Source organism: Perognathus longimembris, chromosome 24, assembly GCF_023159225.1.
Source record: "Perognathus longimembris pacificus isolate PPM17 chromosome 24, ASM2315922v1, whole genome shotgun sequence".
NCBI lineage: Eukaryota > Metazoa > Chordata > Mammalia > Rodentia > Heteromyidae > Perognathus > Perognathus longimembris.
The window spans coordinates 19,113,481-19,140,097 of record NC_063184.1 but is presented as its reverse complement, the minus strand read 5'-3'; the positions used below and the strand labels follow the sequence as shown (position 1 = coordinate 19,140,097).

Here is a 26,617-nt window from a genome sequence, read left to right as displayed (position 1 = left end):
TACCTTGAGACAAGGTCTTAGGTAGCTTAGAGTGGCCTTGAACTTTTGAAATTCGAGTGCGGAATGCAGCACACTTTGCCTGGGTTCTTATTAAATCTAAATGACCCTTTTGAACGTAACTTCAACACAGAACCCAAGCTCTGATCAAATATTTTGCTTTACACTGCCATTTATCTTATATTCAAAACCAAGTATGAAAATATTCACTTACACTTCTGTAAACATCTTTAACTTGGGTGTCTATGTTCTCAAAACTCAACAATTTTTGCAGACTGGTAAGAGTACTTTTCCATTCTTACCTTCATTACCAAGTGAAGGAAAATAAGAGAAAATTTTATATGTTGGGATTATAAACAATCTGATGTATCTCAGATAGGCCTTACCTGTTTAAGTATGATATAAACCCAATTTCTAGGATTCAAATTCAGTGTACACCTGAACAAAAGCTATGGTTACTTTAATCTCAATGCCTCTGCATCTTCGTTTGTAAATCATAGGTTTGCATATCACAGGGTTACTGTACACTGGTTAAGTGTGCACGTTAAGTGTTGTTATCCAACTCCTTAGTGTGCATAAATATTTCTGTAGAATTGGTAATTATTAATATTAAATCAAGTACATGAAGCCACATCCTTAAACGTATTCATCCATTAAAGATTCTTCATTATGAAACAGATCCACTTCTAAGGTAGTCGTTAACAGAGAGGAAAAAGTAAGATAGGACAGCTACGAAAACTGCAAGACATTATATTTTAGTTACAATTGCCAAAAGTGATTTAGAATCACTTATCATCCTTTTCTGTTCCAACAGGGGGAAAACTAAACCACCACCAAATGACTTTTAAGCAAGTTCTTAAAATGCTCATGACTGTACATTATCGACAGACATTGTAATTCAGCTAAACCAATCACTCCTGCTTAAATGACAGACATTACATATAGAATGTTGAGGTTATAAACAGAAGCTTCAGCACTTCTAGAACACTGATCTGGAGGTGTTAACGGCATTGAAAGTAGTCAGGTGGTAATTTGTGTTACCATTTAAAAAGTTTTTAAATTCTACAATGAAACCAATGCTATTCATTTCATGTTTATTTTATAAGGATCTTTGTCAGTTTATCAATTTGAAAACAATAAATTCATAATCAACACTTAAAAGACAAATTTTCCTAAAGTCTTTGATTTCCATTCTTCTACCTACAATTAGGCTTACCCTTTGTCTACAATAGCCATATTTCATTTCACAAGATCTGAACTATATATACAAGTACGTATTATCAACAAAATATTTTCAAGTTGCTTTCAAATGATACCAACAAAGAGTAGATCAAGTTTTCAAGTGTACAGAAAACCATACTACAACAATTGACCAATATAAATATGTGTTAATACTCGTTTATTACATTCTATTTAGATAGCAACACTAATAAAATTCTTAATGCATATGCCCCCACCACCTGTACTTTATTCTCTATGCTAGATTCTGACCCTTATGTAATGTAAGAATATCTTAATTCAGCAACCAACTTGTACAACCACGGTTTCTATCAAATGGTGATGCACCAAAATCCCAATTCTCATGAATTTTAACATACTGAAAGTACACTATTTACCTAGGATGGGAGGATGTGCCTTACTTGATTATAAAAAAAAAAGATAGCCACATCAGTTTAATTCCATATATATGATACTACCTATGCAATTTATTAAAATTGTAATAAACATAATAATCAAACTAGTGCTCCACACTTATGCTGTTCATATGGAAGACACTACAAGAGAAGACACAATTGAGACTGCCTTGCAATAACAAGTACAAATTCCTTCTATAGAGATGTAGAAATAAAAGGACAAATCTACTTGTCTAAAAGACAATTGACTGTACACATTTTATTTACAGTTTTGTACACTGTCTTAGTAAGAATGGGACCGCTTCTCTACTTGAGCCATTTTTAACCAAAGCAAAATAACCTAAGTAATACAAAGTGTTAAAATACAGCATAAAGGTACAAAAACAGACATACTAATTCTAGTTAGGAATGTAATTATGATGTTACATTTTTTAGAATCCACAATTATGTTTAGGAAATCACATAAACATAGATCACTGATTTGAATAAAATGCATAAACTTGAAGCAAAGCTTTGTAGTTACAAAAAACAAAAAAGTTACCAAAGAATGCACAAAATTAATGTTTATTCCACCTTTGTGTCATATTCCTGGATCCTTCACCAATGTTACATGAGAAAAAACAAAAGCAAAACAAATGAAAAACTGAAATCAGAATCACTAATGTTATCAAGTAGGGAAACAAATAAATTAAAATCTAGCAGCCATCAGCAAGAGTACAGCAAAGATACTGCTGTAAAAAGAAACAAAGAAAATCGCTAGAAAACTGTATGCATCATATTCTTTCAAACCAGCAAAATATGCTCCTGCATAAAATGGAACATAAACAGATTTTTTCCTAGTAAGGTATAGAAATGCAAGTTCTTTTTGAGTATTGTGGATGGGCAAATGTGTTTGTAATGGTAATTCTACTAGGCTTTTACAGAGTGAGCCAGGAACACATTTATAGATTCTGGGGATGATGTGTACTATAATTCTTTGATTGATATAGTGGACACTCTAGCAAAAGTTTTAAAAAAATGAACACAGAAGTACAAGACAAAGGCGAATGAGACTTCTCTTATATCTTAGTAACATTTAGATGGAATCAAATTTAAATGCAGTCCACTCTGCTTTGATGAGGCTTTGGTTCAGCTCCCAATCTCGATTGCTTGACGCAGTCTCCTATGAGAACACTCAGAAGGTGTCTTCTTAAACAACAAACCTATTTTTAGTGGTGGAGCCGCTCTTAGTAGCTGTGTCTGCATGGGACTGATAACCAATCACTATCTTTGGAGGAAGTCCTAACCTTTCCTTGTATACCCTCCTAGAAGACAAAGAAAAAGTGAACATTAATTCAACTGTGTCTTTATATAAAAATTATGTATACACAAGAATAAAATGTAAATCCATTTCCTTTTAGCAAAATTTTCTCTATTTTGACAAACTTGGCTAAGAGCCGTGTGTGTGTGTGTGTGTGTGTGTGTGTGTGTGTGTGTGAGAGAGAGAGAGAGAGAGAGAGAGAGGGAGAGAGGGAGAGAGAGAGTTAAAAGTAGGATCAAGTCCCTCATGGCATTTATAGTTCAGCTGGGAAAAAATAACCAAGTAGCATGTAGCTGTCTACTTTCATTCTTTGATCTAAAATTTTCTAAATAAGCCACGTGTAATGGTACATGAGTTTGCTTGGGCTCCACAGCCAAGACTTTGCATCAAAAAAGAAATAAATGCATGAGTAAAGTGTTGTAATATTTTTATATGAACTCTAGTAAATGCTGTTTATCACTACAAATTACATTTACCATATCTACTACTGATGAGATCACACATACAAAAACCGAATAATTGGAGGCAAATTCAGTATTTTCCAAATACTTTAGAATACACATAATTTTCTGCCTTACACACTAACTTTGCCATCAAAATTTTAAGACATGATTAGAAACAAAATGTGACTAAGTGCTGATTAGGATTACAAGTAAAGGCTATGAGTAAGGGCTGTGATACTGTATAAACAGGAGGATCTAATCTCACCAGCAATATTAAAGAAATGCCCCCTTCAAAAGTCATTAGGGGAAGCTGGGAATATGGCTTAGCGGTAGAGTGCTTGCCTCGCATACATAAAGCCCTGGGTTCGATTCCTCAGCCCCACATAAATAGAAAAGGCCAGAAATGGTGCTGTGGCTCAAGAAGTGGAGTGCTAGCCTTGAGCAAAAAAGAAGCCAAGAACAGTGCTTAGGCCCTGAGTCCAAGCCCCAGGACTGGCCAAAAAAGAAGTCATTAGGGGGCTGGGAATGTGGCTTAGTGGTAGAGTACTTGCCTAGCATGCATGAAGCCCTGGGTTCGATTCCTCAGCAACACACCAACAGAAAAAGCCAGAAGTGGCATTTGGCTCAAGATGTAGAGTGCTAGCCTTGAGCAAAGCCAGGAACAGTGCTTAGGACCTGAGTTCAAGTTCCAAGACTGGCAAAAAAGGTCACTAAGACACAAAAGTATAAAATTAAAGAGAATACGGTTCATTGGAAGGCTGAGGAATACTCTACTCAAAAAAAAAAAAAGGAGAAAATCATACACATGATGCAAATCTTAGACAAAACCCAAGCTGTATTACTTAAATTTCAATGGAAGTTGTCTATAGTGTACATGCATGGTGAAAACACACAGGTAAATATACTAATACTAAATTGTTAGGAATTTTATCCATTTGTCCTTTTCAAAGTAGCATGTTTTCTTAACACTTTAGGCAAAACTATTTTTTCATTTAGTAAATGAATAAATGCAGTGCTGAAGTAAGAGTGCTCTAGTGATCATGTACTTCTTTGCCAAGAAAAAGAGATTTTGAAGAAATGGAAAAAAAAAAAACAAAACCCTATGAGTAACACATTGAACACCAATAGGATTCCAAACAAAGTATAAAAGCATTCATGGAAATACAAAGACAATACTTACTTACAAACCCAAGTGCTTTTATCTGTAAAAGAACGATTTCTCAGTTATACTGCCAAAAGATCAGGCAGAGTGAACTTACCCTATGTGTGTAACAGCCTCTCTGTTTTCACATTCAGTAGTCCATATTGCTATCTTATCGCCTTTAGCTCTAACGTTAACAACAGCTCCACAAACATCATCACTGTAGTCATCGAAAGATTCTCCAATAAGGCACAGCAGCTTTAAAAGAATTCCAAATTGCATTCAATACATTATAGTGTTTGTACACTTTCAAAAGATCAGCTTTGAAATCAATAGCTGACTTTTAAAAGTGCCTACATTTGTTTACGTATATATTTCTGGCCTTGGCTTTTTAAAGAAGATCTAATTTTCTTGGCAAATTGGGCAACTGACATAAAGACCCAAATGGAAGTTCAAGGCTATCTGAAAAACAAAGCAAAAATCAAACAACAAAAATTGGAGGTGTGGCTCAAGTAGCAGAGTGCCTGCAGATTTGATTTAAAATTGCAATATTTCCAAAATCTTTTAAAAAGACAGAGTCTTGGATCCTGAACTCTGTTTCCTAAAAGCTTGAATGTGGCCTCTGCCTACAGATAAATGCCCATTCTTTCCTGTTTAATGTACCTTACTAAAGCTAAGTTCAAAGTTACCACATTTTACTGGTTGCTGCTCTGATATAAAAAACACCACAAAACAACAAAGGACACACAAAACTTAAATCATGCATAATAACTGTGGAAGTTGGAAGATAAATCAAAATCACTTATTACCTAACTTGTGATACTACAGAATGTTTCACTAAAGTATATAAGATTCACATGACAAAGATAACCAACCATTTGTCAGGCTTGGTAGCCCATGACTGTAATCCTAGCACTCCGCAGATGAAGGGAGTACCAAAGGCTGCCTAGAACATGGTAATAGGGCCCCATGTCAAGAAAGCAAGGGTTGGAGATGTGGCTTTGTAGCTCAGTGGTAGAGGACTTACTTGCCTAGCATATACAGGACTCTGGGCTCAATTCTTAGCACTAAAAAAAAGTCAGTAACTTTAACAAATTAAAATATAATGTACCTCAAGCGTCAATATTCTACAGCAATTATATAATGTTAAAAACCTTACTGTCTCTAGCCAAAAGCGATCGAGGTCACTTCGTCTCTGCTGTTTGGTCAATGTAATTAGCCATCGTCCTCCCCGTTTATTTTTCTCATCTTCCCACATAGGCTCAATACCATCCTACAGAGAGAATACAACAGTATTAGACATTAGTTTTAGTATTAGTTCTCACTCAAGTTGGATGATTAGATATCTCTTAGGAGGCACAGACATCCCTGAATCTACCAAATACAAGCAGAAATCAAGTAACTGTAGAGCTAATTAATGCCCTACTCCCACTACCTGAAAAGCCCATTTGCAAATATCTCATGCATCTCTGTACTTCAGGTTATGAATATCTGACAGTCAAAGCCATTATAAAAAACAAATCTCACAATGTCCTCACAAAATACTCTGTCAACTTTTGTGATTTATTATACTATAGCCCATCATACCACAGCATAGTTAAGGCAATTTAGTTATCTTATGCATTATTACACATATTAATCTAAGTTGTGGTAAGAGCTCTTAAGTATTTTAACACCTTAGTCTTCTAACAAATACACAAAATCACCAATAGCATACCTTAAAAAGTGAGTAGTCACATCCAGGCATTAAATTACTGGACAACTGGATATGGTTGTACAGACTAAGTAAAAAAAAAAAAAAGGCCAATTAAAACCATAATATGTTACATAGTTTAGGTGCTCACATACATACACTTAGAAAATACAGCAAGTATAATCATTGACTATCAACAGTTAATTCTGAAATGGACAAAATAGATCATAATGAATAACATGCTTATAAGAATTTATAATAAAAATCTACCTTGGGGAGAAACATATACATATATATTGTGCCAGTCCTGGTGCTTGAACTTGGAGCGCCTTGAGCTTTTTCTTTACTTAATGCTACTTGAGCCACAAGTCCACTTCCAGCTTTGTTGGTGCTTAGCTGGAGATAAGATCTCAAGGTCATTCCTAATTGGGCTAGCTATCACCTGCAATCCTCAGAGCTCAGCCTCTTGAGTAGCTAGGACAATAGGTAGGTGTGAGCCCACCAGTGCATGGCTCCAAAACTATTTTTAATTATCTTTTTTGACAAAAATATACTTTGATACATTTACCTCAATGCATAAAGTAAGGTTGCTTTTAAGAAAAGAATGAGACTAATGATTAGTTTAGTTTGCAAACATCAGATCAAGGAGGGAAAATACTACTTGACTATCAAGATTAAACTGAAATAGTAAACATTATTATCCTTAGAGGTAGGTATCTAAGAGTAAAACAGACAACTTGTTAGCACAGTAAATACACCAGGAAATTTGAATATATATGTATATTCATATATATATATATATACACATACACACCTGTTTTTAGTGATTCAATACAAAAACTCTTTAACTGGGTGTAGTGACACATGCTGAGAATCCTAGCACTTGGCACACTGATACTAAGGCAAGAGGCTCTCCAGCTCAAGGATGACCTACTAAGTGAGACTGTCAAGAAAAATACTTTTTTCTGAGACTTAATTTTAAATTGCATTTTGAAGCCACAGAGTTTATGATTTGAAATTTTTGCAAAGCTGGAAATGTCTCAAAAATACTTCCAATTTTTCTTCCAAAAGTTTATCACATCATATAATGAAATAACTCCCATCACAAATACTGTTATTTGACATTCTCCGGTATTTTGCTTACTCCAGCCTTTGCTGTCTCAAAATCCTTAGCACAGGAAATGCTAGGTATTGTAATGAAAAGTGTACGTTTATCTTGGCTTTGCAATACCCTTATGGGGCAAATGTATCTAGGCAACCACCAAAGGGAAGAAATTCCATCTCGTTGTCTAAAGTTCTAGGGCCATGACAAATAACAGAGAATACTCAGGCCTAAAGAATGCAGATTGAAGCATTCTTTTCTGTTGTTTTTTTTAAGCCCAGTGCTGGGTCAAGGGCCTTCTGTATACCAAGCAATGCCTACTGAGCTTCAAACTTTCTAAAACTGTCATGAATGTTCTATAAATCGCTATTAACTTCACCTCACTCTTCATTTTGAGTTTCACTTAATACAGTAACCTATGCAACTAAAACACACACGCATATCCAAAAAATAGTTACTTACGCCCAAAAATCTTCAACAGTATCAAACTTAGAGATCAGTCGAAGGTTTGCTTGCCAAGTTTTGCTTTTATCATTTTTAAAAAACCACAGTGCCCATCTAAAAATAAAAGGTAATGAAAACATTTTCTTAAAAGGTAGCTGTATACCCACTTTCACAGCAGTATTATTCACTGAATAATAAAGGTGGAAACAAACCCATGAGTTCAGCATCAGATGAATAGATGAAAAAAACCTCAGTATCAACAAAGAACATTAATCAGCCTTAACAAGGAAGAAACTCCTGACACCGGATGCAACATGGATGAAGCCCATGGACATTATGGTAAGTGAAACAAGCCAGTTACAAAAAAGACAAATACTCGGATTCCATTTATATGAAACATCTATGGTAGTTACATTCAAAAAGACAAAGAGAAGGGTGATTGCCTGAGACTGGACGGGGGGGACAGAAGTTATAAAACTGATGAGTGGATGAGTGCGAAAGATTTGGGAGACGATTACATAACAATGTAAATGTACCTTTTCTTGTGTTTGCTAGTACTGGGCTTAACCTCAGAGTTGGTGCTCTATCACTTGAGCCACATCTCTAGTTCCAGGTTTTTGCTAGTGAACTGGAATTAAGAATCTATTAGAGTGGGCTGGGAATGTGGCTTACTGGTAGAGTGCTTGCCTAGTGTGCATGAAGCCCTGGGTGCTGTGGCTCAAGAGATAGAGTGCTAGCCTTGGAAAAAGAAGCTCAGGGACAGTGCCCAGGCCCTGAGTTCAAGCCCCAGGACTGGTGAGAAAAAAAAGAATCTATTAGATTTACCTGCCTGTGGTGGCCTGAACTTTCATCTTCACCTCAGCCTCCTGAGTAGCTAAGATTACAGGTATGAGCCACTCAAGCCTCCTTGTGAATATATTTTCATATTACTAAACTAAGTTCTTTAAATGGCTATGAAGGTCATTTTGATGTGTATTTTACCATAAACACCTAGGAAAATAATTTATAATGGTAGTTCCTATTACAGTGACAGTTTATATTTTTCATTGAAAACATACACATTTTGTCTGGGGGCATGCTCTGCAGCTAGACTGTGAGGGGTTTGATGCTCAGTGCTGAAATTAAAAGCAAGCAAACTAACAAAGACCTAAGACTGGGTATAATAGCATACACCTGTAATCCCAGTTAGTAGTACTTGGGAGGCTAAGACAAGGATTGCTGAGTTCAAGGAGTGGGCTTCATATAGTAAGATACATCTTTTATTTTATTTTTGAAAGACTACACAAGATCCCCTGCTATACCTCGCTAGGAAGCTCTAAGGATCCAGAAACTAACTCAAGGGAATTACAGAAATGCAGAGGCAACTGTGGCATGCTGGGTTTTATCATAAACACAAGCAGGTACAGTTAAGAAAACGAAGCGGAAACAACCATAAGGGAATATGATGAGTAAGGCTCACTTTTGAAAGAAGCAAACAGCTATCAGTCAGAGAAGAAATGAGAATACAAGGAAGGGGGGAAAGCAGTAAACGTGATCCTGTAGTTACTGAAGCATATAACAGGAAAAATAAAAAGGACTGAGGAACATTGTACAGACATATTTAGAAATAATTCACATAATTGTTATTTACATGTATATATATCTGCTTAAAAGTCTTCTTCCCAAATAATACATAATATAGGTATAGCTTTATATTTATTATATGCTTCATAGTTTCTCTCATAACCTAATTCATGATGATTCATTCACCTTTAGATGAATTAAATTCAGTATTCTCTGAAATACAATACAATTACCCCTTGGGTATCGTGGGTTCCAAATCCTCAGGTTCTGCATCCTGCGATTAGACCAACCCCAAAGGGGAAATATCAAAACAAAAGAAAAACTTATGCTGTATCATCCAACTTTTTATCTCCTAAACAAGACTGTATAACAAGTATTTGTTTATATAGTGTTTACTTTGTATTATGTATTATAATAATCTAAATATATAATAGAATGTACAAACTTGCCATTTTATATAAAGGACTTGAGCATCTTCAGAGGTGCTGAACCAATCCTATAAAAATCAGTCTTATTAAAATTTCCATCTGTTTACAAAACCTTTTCACAATCTGCATTGAAACACTTCTACTATAGCTTAACAAAATAAAATGCTTAGGCAACTAAAGAAAGCTACCTATTATTTTTCATCACTATCAATGATAAAGCAAGATTTTTTTCTTGAAAAATAGAAGAGGCCTACTGCTTAACACATGAGCTCTCAGGATAAAAATCATGATTTTGGAAAGCTTTCTTCTACTGTTGCAAGCCTGACAATTTTCTTTAAAAAATTAAAGACATTTCTGGTAAGTTTAGACCTACTATTAATGAATTATTAGTGTTTGACACACACATAGTGACAATGTTTAAAAGATTTTCATTACTTGCTGAACCACTGTATATTACAAATTCATATATAGATAAAAGACCTATTCTAAATCCCACCCTCTCTTCCCCTAAAAAAACCCCACTGTATTAAAAAAAACCCACTGTATTTAAATGTAACAGAGTAGGATTCTAGATTATGGTTTCAGATTCCATGTTGCAAATATAGAAAATCTAGTATCAAAGAAGAGTGATTACAATAATTTAAAAATTATCCTCCCTTTTCCAAACCAGGCAATGGATGCCATATTTTCTTCTTGTACTTTCAATGAAATAACTTATCTCCATAAACTGAATGCAGATGTAACTATAATAAAGGAGCTACAGTCAGGTGCCAGTGGCTCATGCCAGCAATCCTATCTACTCAGGAGGCTGAGACCTTAAGGTCACAGTTCAAAGCCAGCCCAGGGAAGGATAGTCGGTGAGACTCTTATTCTCTAGTTAACTATCGAAAGTCAAAAAGCTTACCTGTTCTGTAGAGGATGTTTAATATAGTGTTCTGGGTTAGCAACCTCCTGATTAGATTCTGTTTTCTCCTCTTCTGTAGGTGGGGGATTAGGAGTAGGAGTGGTTTCCTAGTGGGAAACAAGAAAACACCTTAAAATTCTTGATCTACCAGGATAGCAATGCTCTAAATAAACGAGCCAGTGATGCTGATACTATTAAGTACTTACAAAACAAGCTCTTCATACTAATCTCTTCATTAAAAACAAAATGGTTTCTAAATTTCAAAATGTGAGCTAGAAAAAATATAGCTATTTTCTCATTTTAACACTTTAAAATAAAGACTGAAAGATTATACAACTAAGTTTGGAAGAATCAACCATCGTTCTTAACATATCACCAAATATTAAGGGCTTAGAGACGTGGTTCATTGGTGGAGCATCTGTCTAGCATTCAATCGAAAGACTGAGTTCAATCATCGGCACCACAAAAACAAATAAAGCATGTAACTGCTGGGATAGGATTTAAACCTTCAAAATATAAAACTATATTGAATAATGAAAGGGGAAAAAAAGTTTTGTAAAGTCCTTCATGCCCTACTGTTTACCTATGGCAACTTGAAACCTTCAATAAATAGGCCATAAAACAAAGTATACATTGGTTTGAACTTAAAACTCTTAGGCTATTAATATTATCACCTAAACTTTTAAGATCACCACTTTCCTCAATATTGCTTCTCTAGTATAAATTGGTATCAAAAAAGGAGCAGAAGCCCAAAGAAAAGCTAAGAGGTAGTAAGAAAACATTATTATAACTGTTTGGTATCAGAGTTTTCACTTTTTAACTCTTTTCTACTGGCTTAACTGTACACAGTACAAACCTGACGCCTGTGTACTCTACAACTGAGCCAGGGTATCAGATTTATACTCCGAACAACCAAACAGCAGTCAGAGACTTGTGTTAACGTAGCAAGATAGATAAATCCGATACATAAGCGCTGCAAGGGCCCAAGCCAGACAAGTAATACAGGGATTTTAGAGGATTTTCTTAACATGACATGTAAAGGAACTCTTCATTTAGTTCATCAAATCACTCAGAGTAGAAGCTATTTTTTGACGTTGTTTCATTTGTATTTACTAACAGCCACTATGCTTAATACAAAGGCTCTAAAATTTACAAAAAAAACCACCCATGGTTAAAAAAAAAAGATAATTTTTACCAGCATATTCTCATTAAGTCCATTTCAGTCTTTAAACAGGTAATTACTGAAGATCAGTTTCTATCTCAGTAGCTTGAAATTAACTATGCTGCCCAGACAGTACAAGAGCCTCAACAGATAAATGAAACAAAAATGCAGTGGCAGCTGGACCTTAGCAGACAAGATAGGAGACAAAAATGAGCTATGGAGAAGTGGGTTCCCAGCTAGTCTTTAACTCCCATTTCCTGCATACTAAATCAACCCTGCATACTAAATCACCACTAAAACTTAAAAAGGGAGTGAAACCCCCGAATCTAGTAGAAGTCCCTCACAGGTACAGTCATAAGCTGGGCTGTTTAGAGCATAATTCTGGGTGGATGAGTGGCGAATACCTGACCCAAAGCTTCATAAGTGTGCAGAGTATTAGGGAAACTGAATTCAGACTCAGTTGGGGGAAAGGGTGGGGATGAGAACCCTTACAGATAATAAGCAAAGAAAACACACATCATGATTTAGAAGTAAGAATGCCACTAGTAAGGCAAAACTGAAACAAATTAAATCTAACAACAAGCCTTGACAGAACCAAACAAATTCACCTATAAAATTAACTGCTGCTAAAAAAAAAAAAAAATCAAACTGTACTCCTCAGAAGGCAATATAATCTTGGACTTCTATACTAATTGCAATATCTGGCAATCAATCAAACATTACAAGGCATACAAGTAAGTTTAAGTGATTTAATGATGAATAGATCATGACACCTAGAGATGATTTAGATAATGACAGACTTAAAAATTAAGATTAATATGAGAGGATGAAGATAGAACCAAATTTTTTTAAAGATCAAATAAAGACTGCCAAACTGTCAACTACAGTATGTGTTCTCTACAGTATTCTCAAGGCCTTGGTAAGCTGAAGGCCTGAGACTGGTGAGCTCAGCATTATGAAGACTTATGAACTCAGGTTAAAAAAAAGTCACAAAAATTGAAGCAAGAGGCGGGTTATAATCCTAGCTACACAAGAAGATCTGAGGATCACGGTTCAAAGCCAGCATGGTTCAAAAAAGCCAGCCTAGGCAGCAAAGTCCATGAGATTCTTATTTCCAATGAACCACCAGAAAACTGGAAGGGATGCTGTGGCTAAAGTGGTGGAGCACTAGCAACAGTGCCCAGGCCCAGAGTTCAAGCCCCAGGACTGGGGGGCTGTGGGAGGACGGAGGAGGGAGAGAGGAAGAGAAGGAGGAAGGGAGAAGGAAGGAAGGAAGGAGTCACATCTAAGTGCTGAAAGAAAAAAAATTCATCTTAGAATCTGATCTGAAGGAAAAACAGCTTCCAAAAATACAACTCTGAAATGCCATAATGAAACCCCTTGGTACAATCAATTCACACACACACTCTTACACACACACACACACACACACACACACACACACACACAGAGAAATGACAACAAAGAAAAATGCTGGGATGGGGCAGTGGGCACCAGGGGGAGGGATGGCTAACAAAGAGAGTGAATAAGGATGCCCATGCATGTATGCACATAGAACAATGAAGCCTGCTGAAAACGTTTTTAGAAGCAGGTGTGGAATGGGGATGAATGAGAGGTTCTTAACTTTTCAAATCAAACACTTTATTACTTAAATGAGATAAAACAAAAATATAATATCCACTTTTGGGTTAGGCCAGGCAGGCCTGATAGTGCATGCTGCAAAAGCCAGCACTCTGCAAGATCTTGAGCTAAAGCCATCCTGGGTAACATGGACACTTCCCGCTGCACCCCTCTAAAGAACAACAAAACTCTTTCAGGCTGGTTCTATGGGAATGGTCCTGTTCTTTGCGGAATGCCTCACACCTTTTAAATCTATGACACTAGAGAGATTGAGAAACAATGTCCAGAACAAATGTCATGATGTATTATGTTTTTCAATCAAAAAGTGATGAATAATTATGGAGCAATGCCAAGTCAGAACAAAGAAATGCACTTTATTTTTAAAAGAACCCTAAGAGAACTGCTTTCAGGTTACTTATCAGTTGAAGCATAAACTTCAACTTCCTATAACAAATACCCAATTTGTTGTTTTAATTTTCTATTTACATTTAAAAACTGCATGTAAAATTAACAGGAAGTTGGACCTCCTTATCAAAATTCTCTAGCTGAAACACATAAAGTATTTTAGATGAACAATGAGGCTGATACAACTGAGATATGTGATACATGTTCTATCAACAAAACTGTCCCTAAAATTCCCTAAAGGTGTCTTTAAAAAATGTCTCAGATTGTTTTAATTATGCAAGACATGAAGCATTTAAGGAAGTATGATTATCTTATAAATCTATATGGGAACTAAAAACTGATTTCTAGGGCTGAGAATATGGCCTAGTGGCAAGAGTGCTTGCTTGCCTTGTATACATGAAGCCTTGGGTTACATTCCCCAGCACCACATATATAGAAAACCGCCAGAAGTGGCACTGTGGCTCAAGTGGCAGAGTGCTAGCCTTGAGCAAAAAGAAGCCAGGGACAGTGCTCAGGCCCCTGAGTTCAAGGCCCAGGACTGGCAAAAAAAAAAAAAAAATCCAAATGATTTCTAAGGACAAAGTTCATTTTAAGGGTACAAACTTATTTTTACAGAACGTTGCTTCCTATAATCCAAGACACTGCAACTGTGTTAAATTTACATTCAGTTTAAAAACAAAACTTGTTGGAGATATTACTTAAGTGGTACAGTGCTAGCCTAGCAAGCATGAAGCTGAATTCAAACATGAATACCACCAAAAATGAGAGAGAGGGTGGAGGGAGAGGGAGGGAAGAAGGAAGGGCTGACTGAATCTAGACAGGCACCAGGGGCTCATGCCTATAATCCTAGTTACTCAACTCAGGTGGCTGCAATATGGGGGATCACAAAGCCAGTCCTGGCAGGAAAAGTCCTCTTGTCGACAATCTCCAAAATAACCAGCAGAATAGGCTTGGGATGTGGCTTAAGTATAGTGGGCCAGCAGAGCAAGCAAGGCAAACAAGCTAAGAGGCTCTAAATTCAAACCTAGGAACCAGAAAAACCATACATACATACATACATACCCTTTTTCTTTGTTCAGGGGTGTGATACTGAGGTTTGAATCCAGGACTCCACTCTTACTAGGCAGGTACTTTTCCACCTGAGCCACACCTCCCACCCTTTTTGCTTTACTTTTCCAGGTAGGGAAAAGTATTAAAAGCCAGGACTAGCCTTGGACCAGGATACTCTTACATATGCCTGCAACAGCTGAACCCGCAGGTATGAGCTACCCCCAGCTTCTTAGCTGAAGTAGCGTCACACTTACTTTTTCCCTGGGCTAGCCTCCAACCTAGACCTAAATATTACAAATCTTTGCCTCCAGAGTAAGCTGGGATTATAGGCATGCACAAACACATCCAGAAAAACAAAACAAAACTTTACTATAAAGATCTACTATAACCCTACACCTACTCTTTCAGCTTGGTGGGTCTTCCAATAAGCAAACCTCACTAGAAAGTATGTCTTTAATGCCCATGTTTTTACCAGTATTTCTAGGTTTACAAATCACATTTCCAAACAAGTAAAGGCTAACAACATATTTTGGTCAACCCAAAAGATGACATGCCTTTGAAAAGCCACTACATAACACATTTCAGGCAGAATAAGCAGCAGGAGCAAAGCTCTAAGGAAGGTGGCTGCTGTATCTAGAAGATGGTACTAGGGTCCCTAAGAGGTGTTGTGAAAAAGAGTGGTAGGTTGGCAAGACCAGGCTGCACTTTTCATTCTGTGGTCAGTGAAGGCTATTAACCAGCAAGTCTAAGAAATTAGATACTGATGGCAAGTAAGGAAATAAAAAAGACAACCAGTCTAAGTGCTAAGTATTAAGTCTGGTTCTAGACCTGCTAAGTTTATGAGGTTCAAACAAAATGTTCAGTATTATAATTTCGTGATCCCAGGGCCAGGGCAGGCTGCCAGAGAACACAGGAGAAGCTGACTGGGAAGGAAAGATCAGCAAGATTGTACCTAACAGTCTGTGCAAAGAATCTACACTAGGACTTTTACCACATTCTGTGAAAATGAGCATACTAAGTCAGGCTTTATAGTAATCTGGTAAGACAATTACAAAACTGTTTCCCAGAACCTAGAATAATTTCTAATGGCGTCTTCTCTAATAAATTCAACAAAACTTTACATCCCTTTTACCATGTTCAAATTTATTTTGCTCCAATTCAGAAATCTTGGTGGGCTTTTCCATGGCTTTCAACACTCAAATTTCTCACCAACTCTCAACCTAAGCGTACATATAAAATATTTCTTCTGGAAATAAACACACTAGCCTTCTGCCTCAAGATATTCATTTGTGTACTCCATTACCTTTACACAAGTATTTTTTTCATAAAAAGTCCAGGATCTCCCCACCCCCAGTTTAGAAGACATTATTTAGTCCTTCATTTGAAGTAGGTAAAAATGAAGGTCACTGAGCAGGCAGTAATCCTGGCACTAACACTGACTGGAAGCAAGCTCCAGTTGTGCAGGAAAGTTAAAGTATCAAATAGAAAGTAAACATTTAGTTATTCAATAGTCATTACAGGACTATTGAAACTGGTCAAAATCAGACCATTTCGTAAGTTTTTTTCATATTTATTATTTTCCAAGTTAATAGATTGGTACCTGTTTAAAAAATATTTTTTACCAATACATAAGACAGATACTGGAGCCATCCAGACTACACTGGGTTCAGATCACACTCAAGACACGTTATCCGGCTGGAAGCCCAATTCTACCAACCACTGTTGTGCATGCAACTGTGAGCATGTGAACTACTTTCCTATGCTTCCCTCCTCCTAAAATGAGGATGGTAGCATTTTATCTCTTCAGATTACAGCAGGGACTCAATGAATCAATACATGGATTTAGGGAAAGGGAAGGAGAATGACGAAAGGTAAAAATGAGTCTGGCATAGAGTGATCAAAACTGTTAGCCATATCTAGAGATTAGGACTGGTACTATCAGATGCTATTTAAGAGCTTGGAAAGGGAGAAAGGATGAGCAAATGAGATACACTGAACTAGATTTTCAAACTCTAGGGAGGTCGGGCTATTCCTTTCAATTTTACAAGTAAAAAATGCAAAAAGGACAGAAGTTGAGTTACTTTCACATCTAAGTAACATTGGAGAAGTAGTAACCTAAACTGCTAGAGACATGCTCTCTAAATGACAATCCTTTGCTCAGTAGCTTCTTCTATCTAGCCCAGTCCTTAAGACCCTATCTCCCCAAAACTCCTTTGTGTTAGGAACTGGTGGCTCACGCCTATAATCCTACAGGAGGTTGAGATCTGAGGATCGCAGTTCAAAGTCAGCCCAGGCAGCAAAGTCCCTGAGACTCTTATCTCCAATTAACCACCAGAAAACTGGAAGTGGCACTGTGGCTCAAATGGTAAGAGTGCTGGCCTTGAGCAAAAGAAGCTCAGGGACAGTCCCAGGCCCTGAATTCAAGCCCCATGACTGGCAAAAAAAAAGAAAGGAAGAAAGGAAGAAAGGAAGGAAGGAAGGAAGGAAGAAAGGAAGGCAGGCAGGCAAAGTGTTATTAAATCAAGTGGATGGAATTCCTTCAACAAGTTACTAATGTCTTGGTTAACTTTGTGCTTAATAAAAAGGTTAAGTAAGGAACAGAAAGAGATGGTGCTTTAGGATTTTGAAAGTAGCAACAGCAACTCTCACACTGCACTTTCACTTCATAGGTAGCATTTACTAAAGAAGTCACTACTCAGGCAATGTGCTCTCTACTTGTATATTTAATCCTAACAACCCCATGAAACCATTTTCTTCACTCTTCAGAGAAACTTAAATTCCAGAAAGTTAAGATGTCCTGTTGGAAGCATGGCTCAGTGATATAGCATCTATCTAGCCAGGAAGCGTCCAAATGTATGTACACGGGTATGCACAAGCCTTCCATGTATTTTATATTGAAATCCAGGACCACCACTATGACATGTCCTAGTTCCAGCTGTATTTGTTTCAGTATAATTACATGAGTGCTCATGCACTCAAAATAAATTACATGATTACCAACCAAGATATTCTTCTAGAAGTATAACCTGCAAAGTATTTTGCTAAGTTGTATTTATTCTATTGTGCTCCACAGATTGAAGCTTATCAGTCCTGCTTACCTTGCCAGTACGTGCCACTGCTAGTTAGTAAAAAGGTATAAGCAAAAGAAGGGAGGAGTAAAGGGAAGAAAGTAAACTCTGAGAATTATTACTACTATTACAGTGTTTATATTGTTATGCTAGACAGCATACTAAATGCCTAACAGGTATATCACAAATACAGGAAAGCATAAACAAAAACTCTATAGATACAAATAACTTTAATAAATCAACTTAATACAAGTAGATTCTTTGATACTTAATTCTTCATCCTGAGTACCCTTACTGACAAGGGAACTCTTACTTTTCTAACTACAGTTACAGGTTCTAGAGATCAGTATTTTAGAGTTAACAATCCTTTTTTTTCCCCTCTAGACATATCTACAAACTTTTGCAGAAACATAACTTTGGGGGAGAGTGCCAATAATTACAGAAAATCCCAAGAGGAAAAGAAAACCACCACTGCACCTGACAGAACTAATGGATCTGAGTTGACTGACTAGTGCTAGCACTGGGTGAACTCAGTGCTTCATGCTCACTTGGCTTTTTTTCCCCCCCTCAAGCCTTCTACTCTACCCTTTGAGCCACAATTCCACTCCCTGAGTTGCCATATTTAAAAAGTCCAGCTTTTTGGCTCTCTGCTTTGAAAAGGCCATCATAGCACTTCCTTCACGTGTACCATACCAGCAACATCTACCATACCACTACACTTAACTTTAAGCCTCCACATTAGTCATGTACTGAGGTGTACTATTGATGAGGTAACCTCCATGTCTGCTCTGGCCCCAAATATCTACCCCCTGGGTTTGTCTCCAAAAGAAAAAAAAAAGGTTGGTGATCACATCTCCAAGTCAACAGGTGACTAGAACATGAGGAATACATGAATCTGACCGTTGAGAACAGATTTTACTTTGTGCCTTCTTCTTCTGCCCCATCATCAAAGTCCTTAAGGAACTGACTAGACAGAAAAACAGAAAAAAATTAAACACAATAGAAATATCACTTTTGCCAAGACTGTAAGCACTTTCCTAAGAGAGCTTTTAGGAACCATTAAAGAGATAACGGACATTACTTGGTTTGTGGGCTGCAACGCTGTTGGCTAACATTTCCTGACATTGACACTGGTATAGTGGAATTCCTACATGCAAGAGAAAATATTTGAATGAAGGATCACCTGATAGTCAGAAATGAATAAGCCTATAGCTCATGCCTATAATCCTAGCTACTCAGGGGGCTAAGATCGGAGGATCAGGGTTCAAAGCCTGGAAAGCAGAAAAGTCTGTAAGACTCTTATCTCCACTTAACCACTCAAAAGCCAAAAGTGGAGCTATGGCTCAAGTGGTAGAGCCACTAGCCGTGAGCAAAAAAAGCTCACTGACAGTGCCTAGGCCGAGTTCAAGCCCCAGGACCAATGCGTGCACGCATGCAACGCATGCATGCACAGACACATCAGAAATTTGAGACTTACCAACCTATAACATAAGTTGACAATAGAACGACTTCAATTTTCCAAAGAATTCTATGCCCAAACTATGAGCATACTACCATTTAATTGTAACAGTCTCAAAAAATGTCTAACTCCACAGCCCAGATCAAAGCAATGTGATTCAAGCAAATGTGACTAGAGCAATGTCACTGATAATATTATGACTAGGTATCGATTATTCTGTCCTTCTTTAAAAACAAAAGCAAACAAAAAACCACCATGCTGGGATTCATAGGCACTGTTTGCCCAGTATGCACAAGGCCCAGCCCCGTCAGATAACTGTAGTATTCTAGTTTCCCCAGGAGGAGCTCCAGTAGAAATTCCAGAAGCTGGAGACCATGCTTAGTAGTGTATTCCTGTAAACCCCAGCAACTCAGAGCTCCATGGAGGTAGGATTCTGGTCTTAGGCTGGCCCTGGGAAAGAGATTTTATCTGAAAAATAAAGCAAAAAAGGCTGGAAGTATGTGGCTCAAGCTGTAGAATGCTTGCAGTCCTGAGTTCAAAACCCTATACCCATTCCCCAAAATAGAAATTCCATAAATTAAGCCTAACTATGAACCAAAACTCCTTCAAATTATCCTCTTAGAGGTGAAGGACAGTATTGCCACTATCTTCTCCAATGGTGGCACTTCTACCTTTCTTCACACATAATCTACGGGTTTTCTTTCTTTCTTTCTTTTTTTTTTTTTTGCCAGTCCTGGGCTTAGACTCAGGGCCTGAGCGCTGTCCCTGGCTTGTTTTCTCAAGGCTAGCACTCTGCCACTTGAGCCACAGCGTCACTTCTGGCCATTTCCTACATATGTGGTGCTGGGGAATCGAATCCATCCAGGGCTTCATGTATATGAGGCAAGCACTCTTGCCATTAGGCCATATTCCCAGCCCTCTACGGGTTTTCTTGTTTTTACTTTTTTCAAAACTAAATAGCTAAAAGAAACAAAATGAAGACTGCTATAAAAATAATAACAATAAGGAAACAAGCCAGGGGCTGTGAGCTCATGCCTGTAATCCTAGCTAATCAGGAGACTAAGATATGAGGACTGAAGTTTGAAGTCAGTCTAAGCAAGAAAGTCCATGAGATTCTTACCTCAAATAAACTACCCAAAAAAGGCAGAAGTGGAGCTCTGGCTCAAGTGGTAGAATACTAGCGTTTAGCAAAAGAAGCTCAAGGACAGGACCTGGGCCCTGAGTTCAAATTCCAGGACAGGTACACAGGCAGCACAGACACTTGAGCATATGCATAAGCACACACACATTCAACTGGTGGGGGAGGACCTCTGACTACCATTTTAGGTTCTGAAAGAGCCTTTAAATGGCTATTAGGATTTTAGAGACAAGAACAACCCTTTTTTTCCCCTCTAGACATGAATAGAAACTCTGCAGAAACGTGGTTATGATTAAAATACTATATCTGGGGTATCTGGAGATTGTAGGTGATAGGCTTTGCCTTTTTTTGCTAATGGTGAGAGTGACAGTCAAATGCAGCTATGTCAATTTCCTGGAAGATATGTGTGCGTGCAACAGTGATTAGACATTGGCTTTATGTAGTTTTTCATAACTAACCAATGTCACTTCTGAATCACATTTAAAAATCAAAATCACTTTAACATATTTCCATTTTCAGTTACATAGAAGAAATGTGTTTGTGGTCACAGAAACATAAAAATGAGACTACTATCCACACTCATTTGCACTTCTTAAAACTCTGATAAGGATGGTACAATTCACATTAGCAAAAGATCAAAGGAAAATTAGAAATTCTATGGCAAGAATAATGTAATTCACAGGACTATTCCATAAGTCCCTTATTAAGTTCAACAGTGTTATTAACTTCTATTATAATCTTAATTCTACACATTAAACAATTATTTCATAAAAATGTTATTTGTTCACAATGTTCCATTCAAAGTAGATTAGCCATACTCACGGTGTATGACTGAAATTTCAGAGTAAACTGCATTTGCACACTTCATTTTTCTAAGTAATTATATTCAGAGTATAAAGTGAAATTTGGAATACTAAAACTAAATTTTCTTTATTTAGTAATGAACTTTATACAATGGGCTTTCATTAAAAACAAAATGCCTGGGGCTGGGAATGTGGCCTAGTGGTAGAATGCTCACCTTGTATACATGAAGCTCTGGGTTCGATTCCTCAGCACCACATATATAGATAAAAGCCAGAAGTGGCGCTGTGACTCAAGTGGTAGAGCCTTGAGCAAAAGGAAGCCAGGGACAGTGCTCAGGCCCTGAGTCCATGCCCCAGGACTGGCAACAAAACCAAAACAAATAAACAAAAACAAAATGCCTATACTGATCTGTAGAGTCTGCTTATCAGTGTAGCTTTTTGTTAACAAATACATTTAACTTCAAGCCTTAAATTCTTTGTAATACAAACATGTTTCTAAGTATAGAAAAAGAAATACTAGACCTGCTGGCTATTTAAGCTGATTCATTTATGAAATTAATGCACACTTTAAAAACTCAAGAAAGACTTGGGTGCTGGTGGCTCACACTTTGTAATTTTACAATTCTAGATATTCAGGAGGCTGAGATCTGAGATTGAGGTTCAAAGCCAGACCAGGAAGAACAGTACAAGAGACTATTAACCAGCAAAAAGCTGAAATGGAAGTGTAGCTCAAGTGGTAGAGAGTATTAAGAGAAAAAGTGAGACTTTGAGGACCTCAAGCTTCAGTACACACACACACACACACACACACACACACACACACACACACATCAAGAGTGGTGTAAAAACAATTTAAATTATATGGCAACAGTTGAACTAAAATGAAAATTAAGCTCTTCACTTAAAAAAGAACAAGTTAAAAAAAAGTTCAATTCAGAATAAAACTAAATAAAGAATTACTAAATAGAGAATTACAGAAACTAATAGGACTATTCTCTAAATTACGAATTTAAAAAAATGAAGCTACTAAGAAACACAAGCCACTGCAGGCAGGCCCTAGGAAAACGGCCTTGCTATATTCACTGACTAATGTTGTATCTAGTTTTGACCCAATGACAATTCAAAAGCCAGTAAGATAAGGAGAGTACTGGTTTGTCCTAATGTTCAATTTTTTGCCTTGTTACCTGTACAGAAATAAAATTCTTCCCTTAACTTTCTCTCAAACTTCTCAACAACTCAAATTTTTAACCTGAATTAAAACAAGCTCAAACACTTTAAAAATTAAACACAATATTGGACAACTGATATTTTGTGTAATTTTTACAATGAACAAGATAGAGAATGACATTTTGTATAATTTTGTATCCTGCAAAACACTTAGCACGCGTCCTAAACATATCAGGGGCTTAAAGTACAAGCCCTTCATCACTTTATAGTTGTAGTCCGTTGTCAAAACAAAACTATATGGCTAGGGGGAGGGGGAAATGAGGGGGGGAGGTAACAGTACAAGAAATGTACCCAAGACCTGTGACCTCTCTGTACATCACTTTGACAATAAATATTTTTTAAAAACTATATGGCTTTGCAAAACCCAAAGGACCTAAACGTTACTGATGCTTCACAGAATACATTATTATTGGTTAGACTTTGAAGTTTTGCTTCTTTCTATCACCATATGTAACGCTATTTCCTGACACTGGCACAATGGGGAGAAACAGATTCAGTGGGCACGAGAACTTGTCACAGAAATTCAAAACTTACATTTCAAATATTTATCTGTCAATATTACTAGCAGCCTTAATTTTGAAGCTAGCACCATTCCCAGGAAGATAACTGGTGGGAAACTGGTGCCAAGTTTAAGCAAACATTTTTTTAAATGCCCTCAACTCCAGAAAACAAGTGCATTTTGAACCAAAAAAGGAAAAAAAAAGTTGTTAAAAAGTCATTTTGTGGTCTATGTAAGAGGTTCTGGAATACTTTTTCAGTCTCAAAAAAAGTCAAAGCAAAACTGGTAAACCATTATCAATATCAGAACTCCCATGAAATGAAGACACATACACACCTAGCATGAAAAATCTAGAACTGTGCCCCAGAGTGTCAAATCTATTCTGGTTGCTACAGTGTTCCAGTGGGCATCTGAGATATTGTCACATAGTTGTGACATTCCAAAAATGAAGAGAGCCACAGAAGTTTCACTGAGCCAATGGGGTTAAGCCCAAAGTAACAAAATACCTTCTGCTTAGGAGTAATTACCAAGTTTCTGGCCTGAGAAGTTTAAGTTCAAAACGGCTCAAGAGGGGGAAAAGGTAGCATGATTTAAAATAAAGGGAAGGAAGTCAAATAAATGGACGAGCAATCTTTAAAAGTTTGTATTTCCAATAAATCGTGCCTTAAAAAACGGGCCCATCAAGACACAGAAGAGGCTGGATGGACTCCCGCTCACATTCTCCCAGGCGTGCGCACTGCGCGGAAAGGATGAATGAATGGGAGGCGAGCAGGCGCGTGTGAAATGCAGCAGGTCCAGCCGACAACCAGACCCGCAGCAGCGATCGGTAGGCCTCGCTCCTCCCCCTTCCCTCCTCCATGACAGCCCAGTCCCGAGCGTGGAGGGGCGAGGACAATGTGATCCCCCATCCCGCCTGCCCGCCCCCGGATCACCACCACCCCCACCCAACTCGGAAAGCTCCGCCACGCGACCCAGGAGTTCCCTTCCCCTCCACTTCAAACCTTTCTCGCCTCCCCGGCCGCCAACCCCGGCAACTCTCGGGCGCGCTGGAGTAACATGCGCTCGCCCCTCTCGCCTTCCCCTTGGCGAGGTCCAAGCAGCTGCTCCGCGTGCGCCCCGGCTCCGGCTCCACTCCCGCCGAACCCACCCTCCGGCACCGCGCGCCCACCGGCTTCCTCGGCCCACCGGTCTATGGAAGCCTCGCGCGCGGCCCGCACCCGAGCGCCGGAGCCGGAGCGCGGGAGGGGAAAGGATGGGGAGGGGTGGCTGCCCCGGGCTCCCACCTCCAGCCAGGCCGGCTCGCTGCCCACCCTCCTCGCCGACCCCGGTGCCTGCTCCCCGCCGGGCCCGTGTTCTCACACCGAGAAGGACGATCCGCAAAGCCCGAGCCCCGAGCCGCCGCCACCCTCCACCCAGGAGACCCCTGCGGCCCCGCCGGCGGCGCCGCCCCTCCCCCTCCCCCCGCGCCCCGGCTCCGCGGCCCCCGGCGGAACGTGTGCGCTCCACGCCGCCGCCGCAGCCTCCGGGCACCCCGAGCTGCCCGCGGAAAGGTCAGGCCCGAGAAGAGGGGGAGGGGTTGGCCGAGAGGTAGCGTGCGCGCCGGGAACGCCGTCCCGCGGGGGTGCCCGGTCCGAAGGGGGACGGAGCGCGGGGACCCTTGGGGGTGGGGGCCACAGGCCATACTCACCGGTTCCACAGTCGCCATCTTAGATCGATCTGATCGCACAACCGCTCCTGAAGGGGGGGGTGAGAGGAAAAAAATGAGATTCAAACCGGATTGGCCGGCTCCCGCCCACGTGACCGACGTGTCCGTTTGGCCCTGGCGGCGCCTGCGCAAGATTGCGGCTGCGTAGGGAGGGGACGAGAGGCTTCTGGGAAGTGGAGTCTCTCCTTTTTATCTCCCCCCCCCCCCGCCCACTTCCCTTTCAGGCCAAGAAGTTTTTTTTTCTTTTTTTTTTAAAAAGGGCCGGTCACGTGGTCGTCGGGGGGTGGCGCGCGCGGGTCTCGGAGCCGCGGGGCTCCGAGTGCGATCCTTAGCTCTTCCGCCCGCCGAGCTGGGGCGGCTCTCACGGCCGGGCATGCCTCGGGTACCCTCCGTCGCCCCGTCCCCCCATCTTCCCCCCACGAAAGGTCGGGAACTGCAAGCTCAGCACGCACAGGGAGGCTTCATTGGCTTAGCGGAGGTCTTCGGGCCGGCGGCGTGTGCGTTTATTTCGTGTTCTTTTCGCCTCCCACCATTTTCCCTCTTTTTTCTTTTATTTGTTTGTTTTCTCTTTTACTTTCGGAAGGTGGCGGCGCTGGAGGGTGTGGTGCACGCGCCCCGCACGCGGCCCTCCGCCCCGGTCCCCCCGGGCTCCGCTAGCGCGGGCGGCCGCTGGGTGCCATCGCTGCCCGCGGGGCTGGGCGACACCGCCCGCTGAACCCACTGGCCGCGGCGGGACGGGGAGGGCGCCCGGCCGGCGGCTTTTCCGGTTCCAGATTCTGGAGACTTTTTTTTTTAAGACCTCAAGGGTGGTTCCTGCTGGAAGTCACGCTTATTTTGGAAGTTCGGTCCGATCGGTTCCAGGTTTCTGCTGTAACGTGAACGGAAATAGCCTCCGTCCAGGTGCCAGCCCGGGAAGCCACGCCGGGCTCCGCTGACTCAGCCCCGGGACTGACGGTCCGGGGGCGTTAGGCCGGGTCAACTGTGACTCCGCGTTGACTCATGCTCCTGAGGCCAGTGACTTCATCACTCGGTGCCTCAGCCTTTTCATTTATGAACCAGAGGTGATTATACACTTACCTCACAAGGGTGGTGTGCTGGGGTAAATGACTGTAACCTGCTTTGAAAGAGCATCGGACTCGAAATGCTTCATAATAAGCAATCGCGTGCCTTCCAATGCATCAGCGGCGTCCCAGCTGATGGGGGTTGGGCTCACCCTCTCACCCCCCAACAATGTTTTTAAGGGTCATTTTGTTTGCTTTGCTACATTGTGGTGGACATCAGTGCAATTTAAAGTCTCAAGGCTGTTTTTTTTTTTTTCTTGACAACTGTAGCTACCTTCAACAGAGGCTGTAAAAAATTATAATATATTCTTCACAGTATTCACACCGGCATGCTATATTTTCTTTCCTTAGGCTGTCATTTCTTAAGGCAGTGTTGTTCTGCACCGTCTGGTTATTAATACAGCAGAGATGAAGCGATCTGGCAGATTGCTACCATAAAGCTCTCATAAGGAAGATCCAAACTCAGAGCTATTTCCCACGCTTCCTAAGAATGTTAACACCTGGAAACTGTATGAGCAGGCTGCCTGGGCCTTAATGCTGGTGCTGATGTCCAGAGCTGTGTCATAGCTATTATTGAGTACATAATGAAGGCTTGGGTTGACTAACACATCATTGTGCCTGTTGGTGTGTTTTGGTTGACCAGGGTGGTAGACGTGGTTAATGAAAGCTTTGATCTGGCCACCGTAGCCCCAGTGGATTCTAAAGTAGATGGAATTCTAAGAAATAGGTAAATGTATTTCTACTTAGAGAAATTGTTACACTGTCCAAAGT

General features: G+C 39.6%; 1 protein-coding gene across 2 annotated transcripts; it reads right to left on the bottom strand.

Moving 5' to 3' along the window:
• Positions 1-1,865: 1,865 nt before the first annotated feature.
• Positions 1,866-24,818, bottom strand: Eif4e (eukaryotic translation initiation factor 4E). Of its 2 annotated transcripts, XM_048333454.1 has the most exons (8): positions 19,036-19,190; positions 18,881-18,917; positions 10,650-10,756; positions 7,773-7,868; positions 6,233-6,296; positions 5,675-5,788; positions 4,634-4,773; positions 1,866-2,935 (listed from the first exon to the last, which is right to left on the bottom strand). In XM_048333454.1, the coding sequence occupies exons 1-8, from the start codon at positions 19,077-19,079 to the stop codon at positions 2,821-2,823; spliced, it is 717 nt and encodes a 238-aa protein (XP_048189411.1). In that variant the 5' UTR covers positions 19,080-19,190; the 3' UTR covers positions 1,866-2,820. The 2 variants fall into 2 exon arrangements, with proteins under 2 accessions (XP_048189411.1, XP_048189412.1); XM_048333455.1 differs by lacking the exons at positions 18,881-18,917; positions 19,036-19,190 and adding an exon at positions 24,768-24,818.
• Positions 24,819-26,617: the final 1,799 nt, after the last annotated feature.

What these genes read in the sequence shown, in the direction of transcription:
- Eif4e (XM_048333454.1), bottom strand. Translation starts at nt 19,079, where the DNA reads ATGTCAGGAAATGTTAGCCAACAGCGTTGCAGCCCACAAACCAA. An exon ending in GTGACTACTCACTTTTTAAG is followed by an intron (nt 5,789 to 6,232) that starts GTATGCTATTGG and finishes TTCTCTCTGTAG; the next exon opens with GATGGTATTGAGCCTATGTG. An exon ending in ATCGCTTTTGGCTAGAGACA is followed by an intron (nt 4,774 to 5,674) that starts GTAAGGTTTTTA and finishes ATTCTTTTAAAG; the next exon opens with CTGCTGTGCCTTATTGGAGA.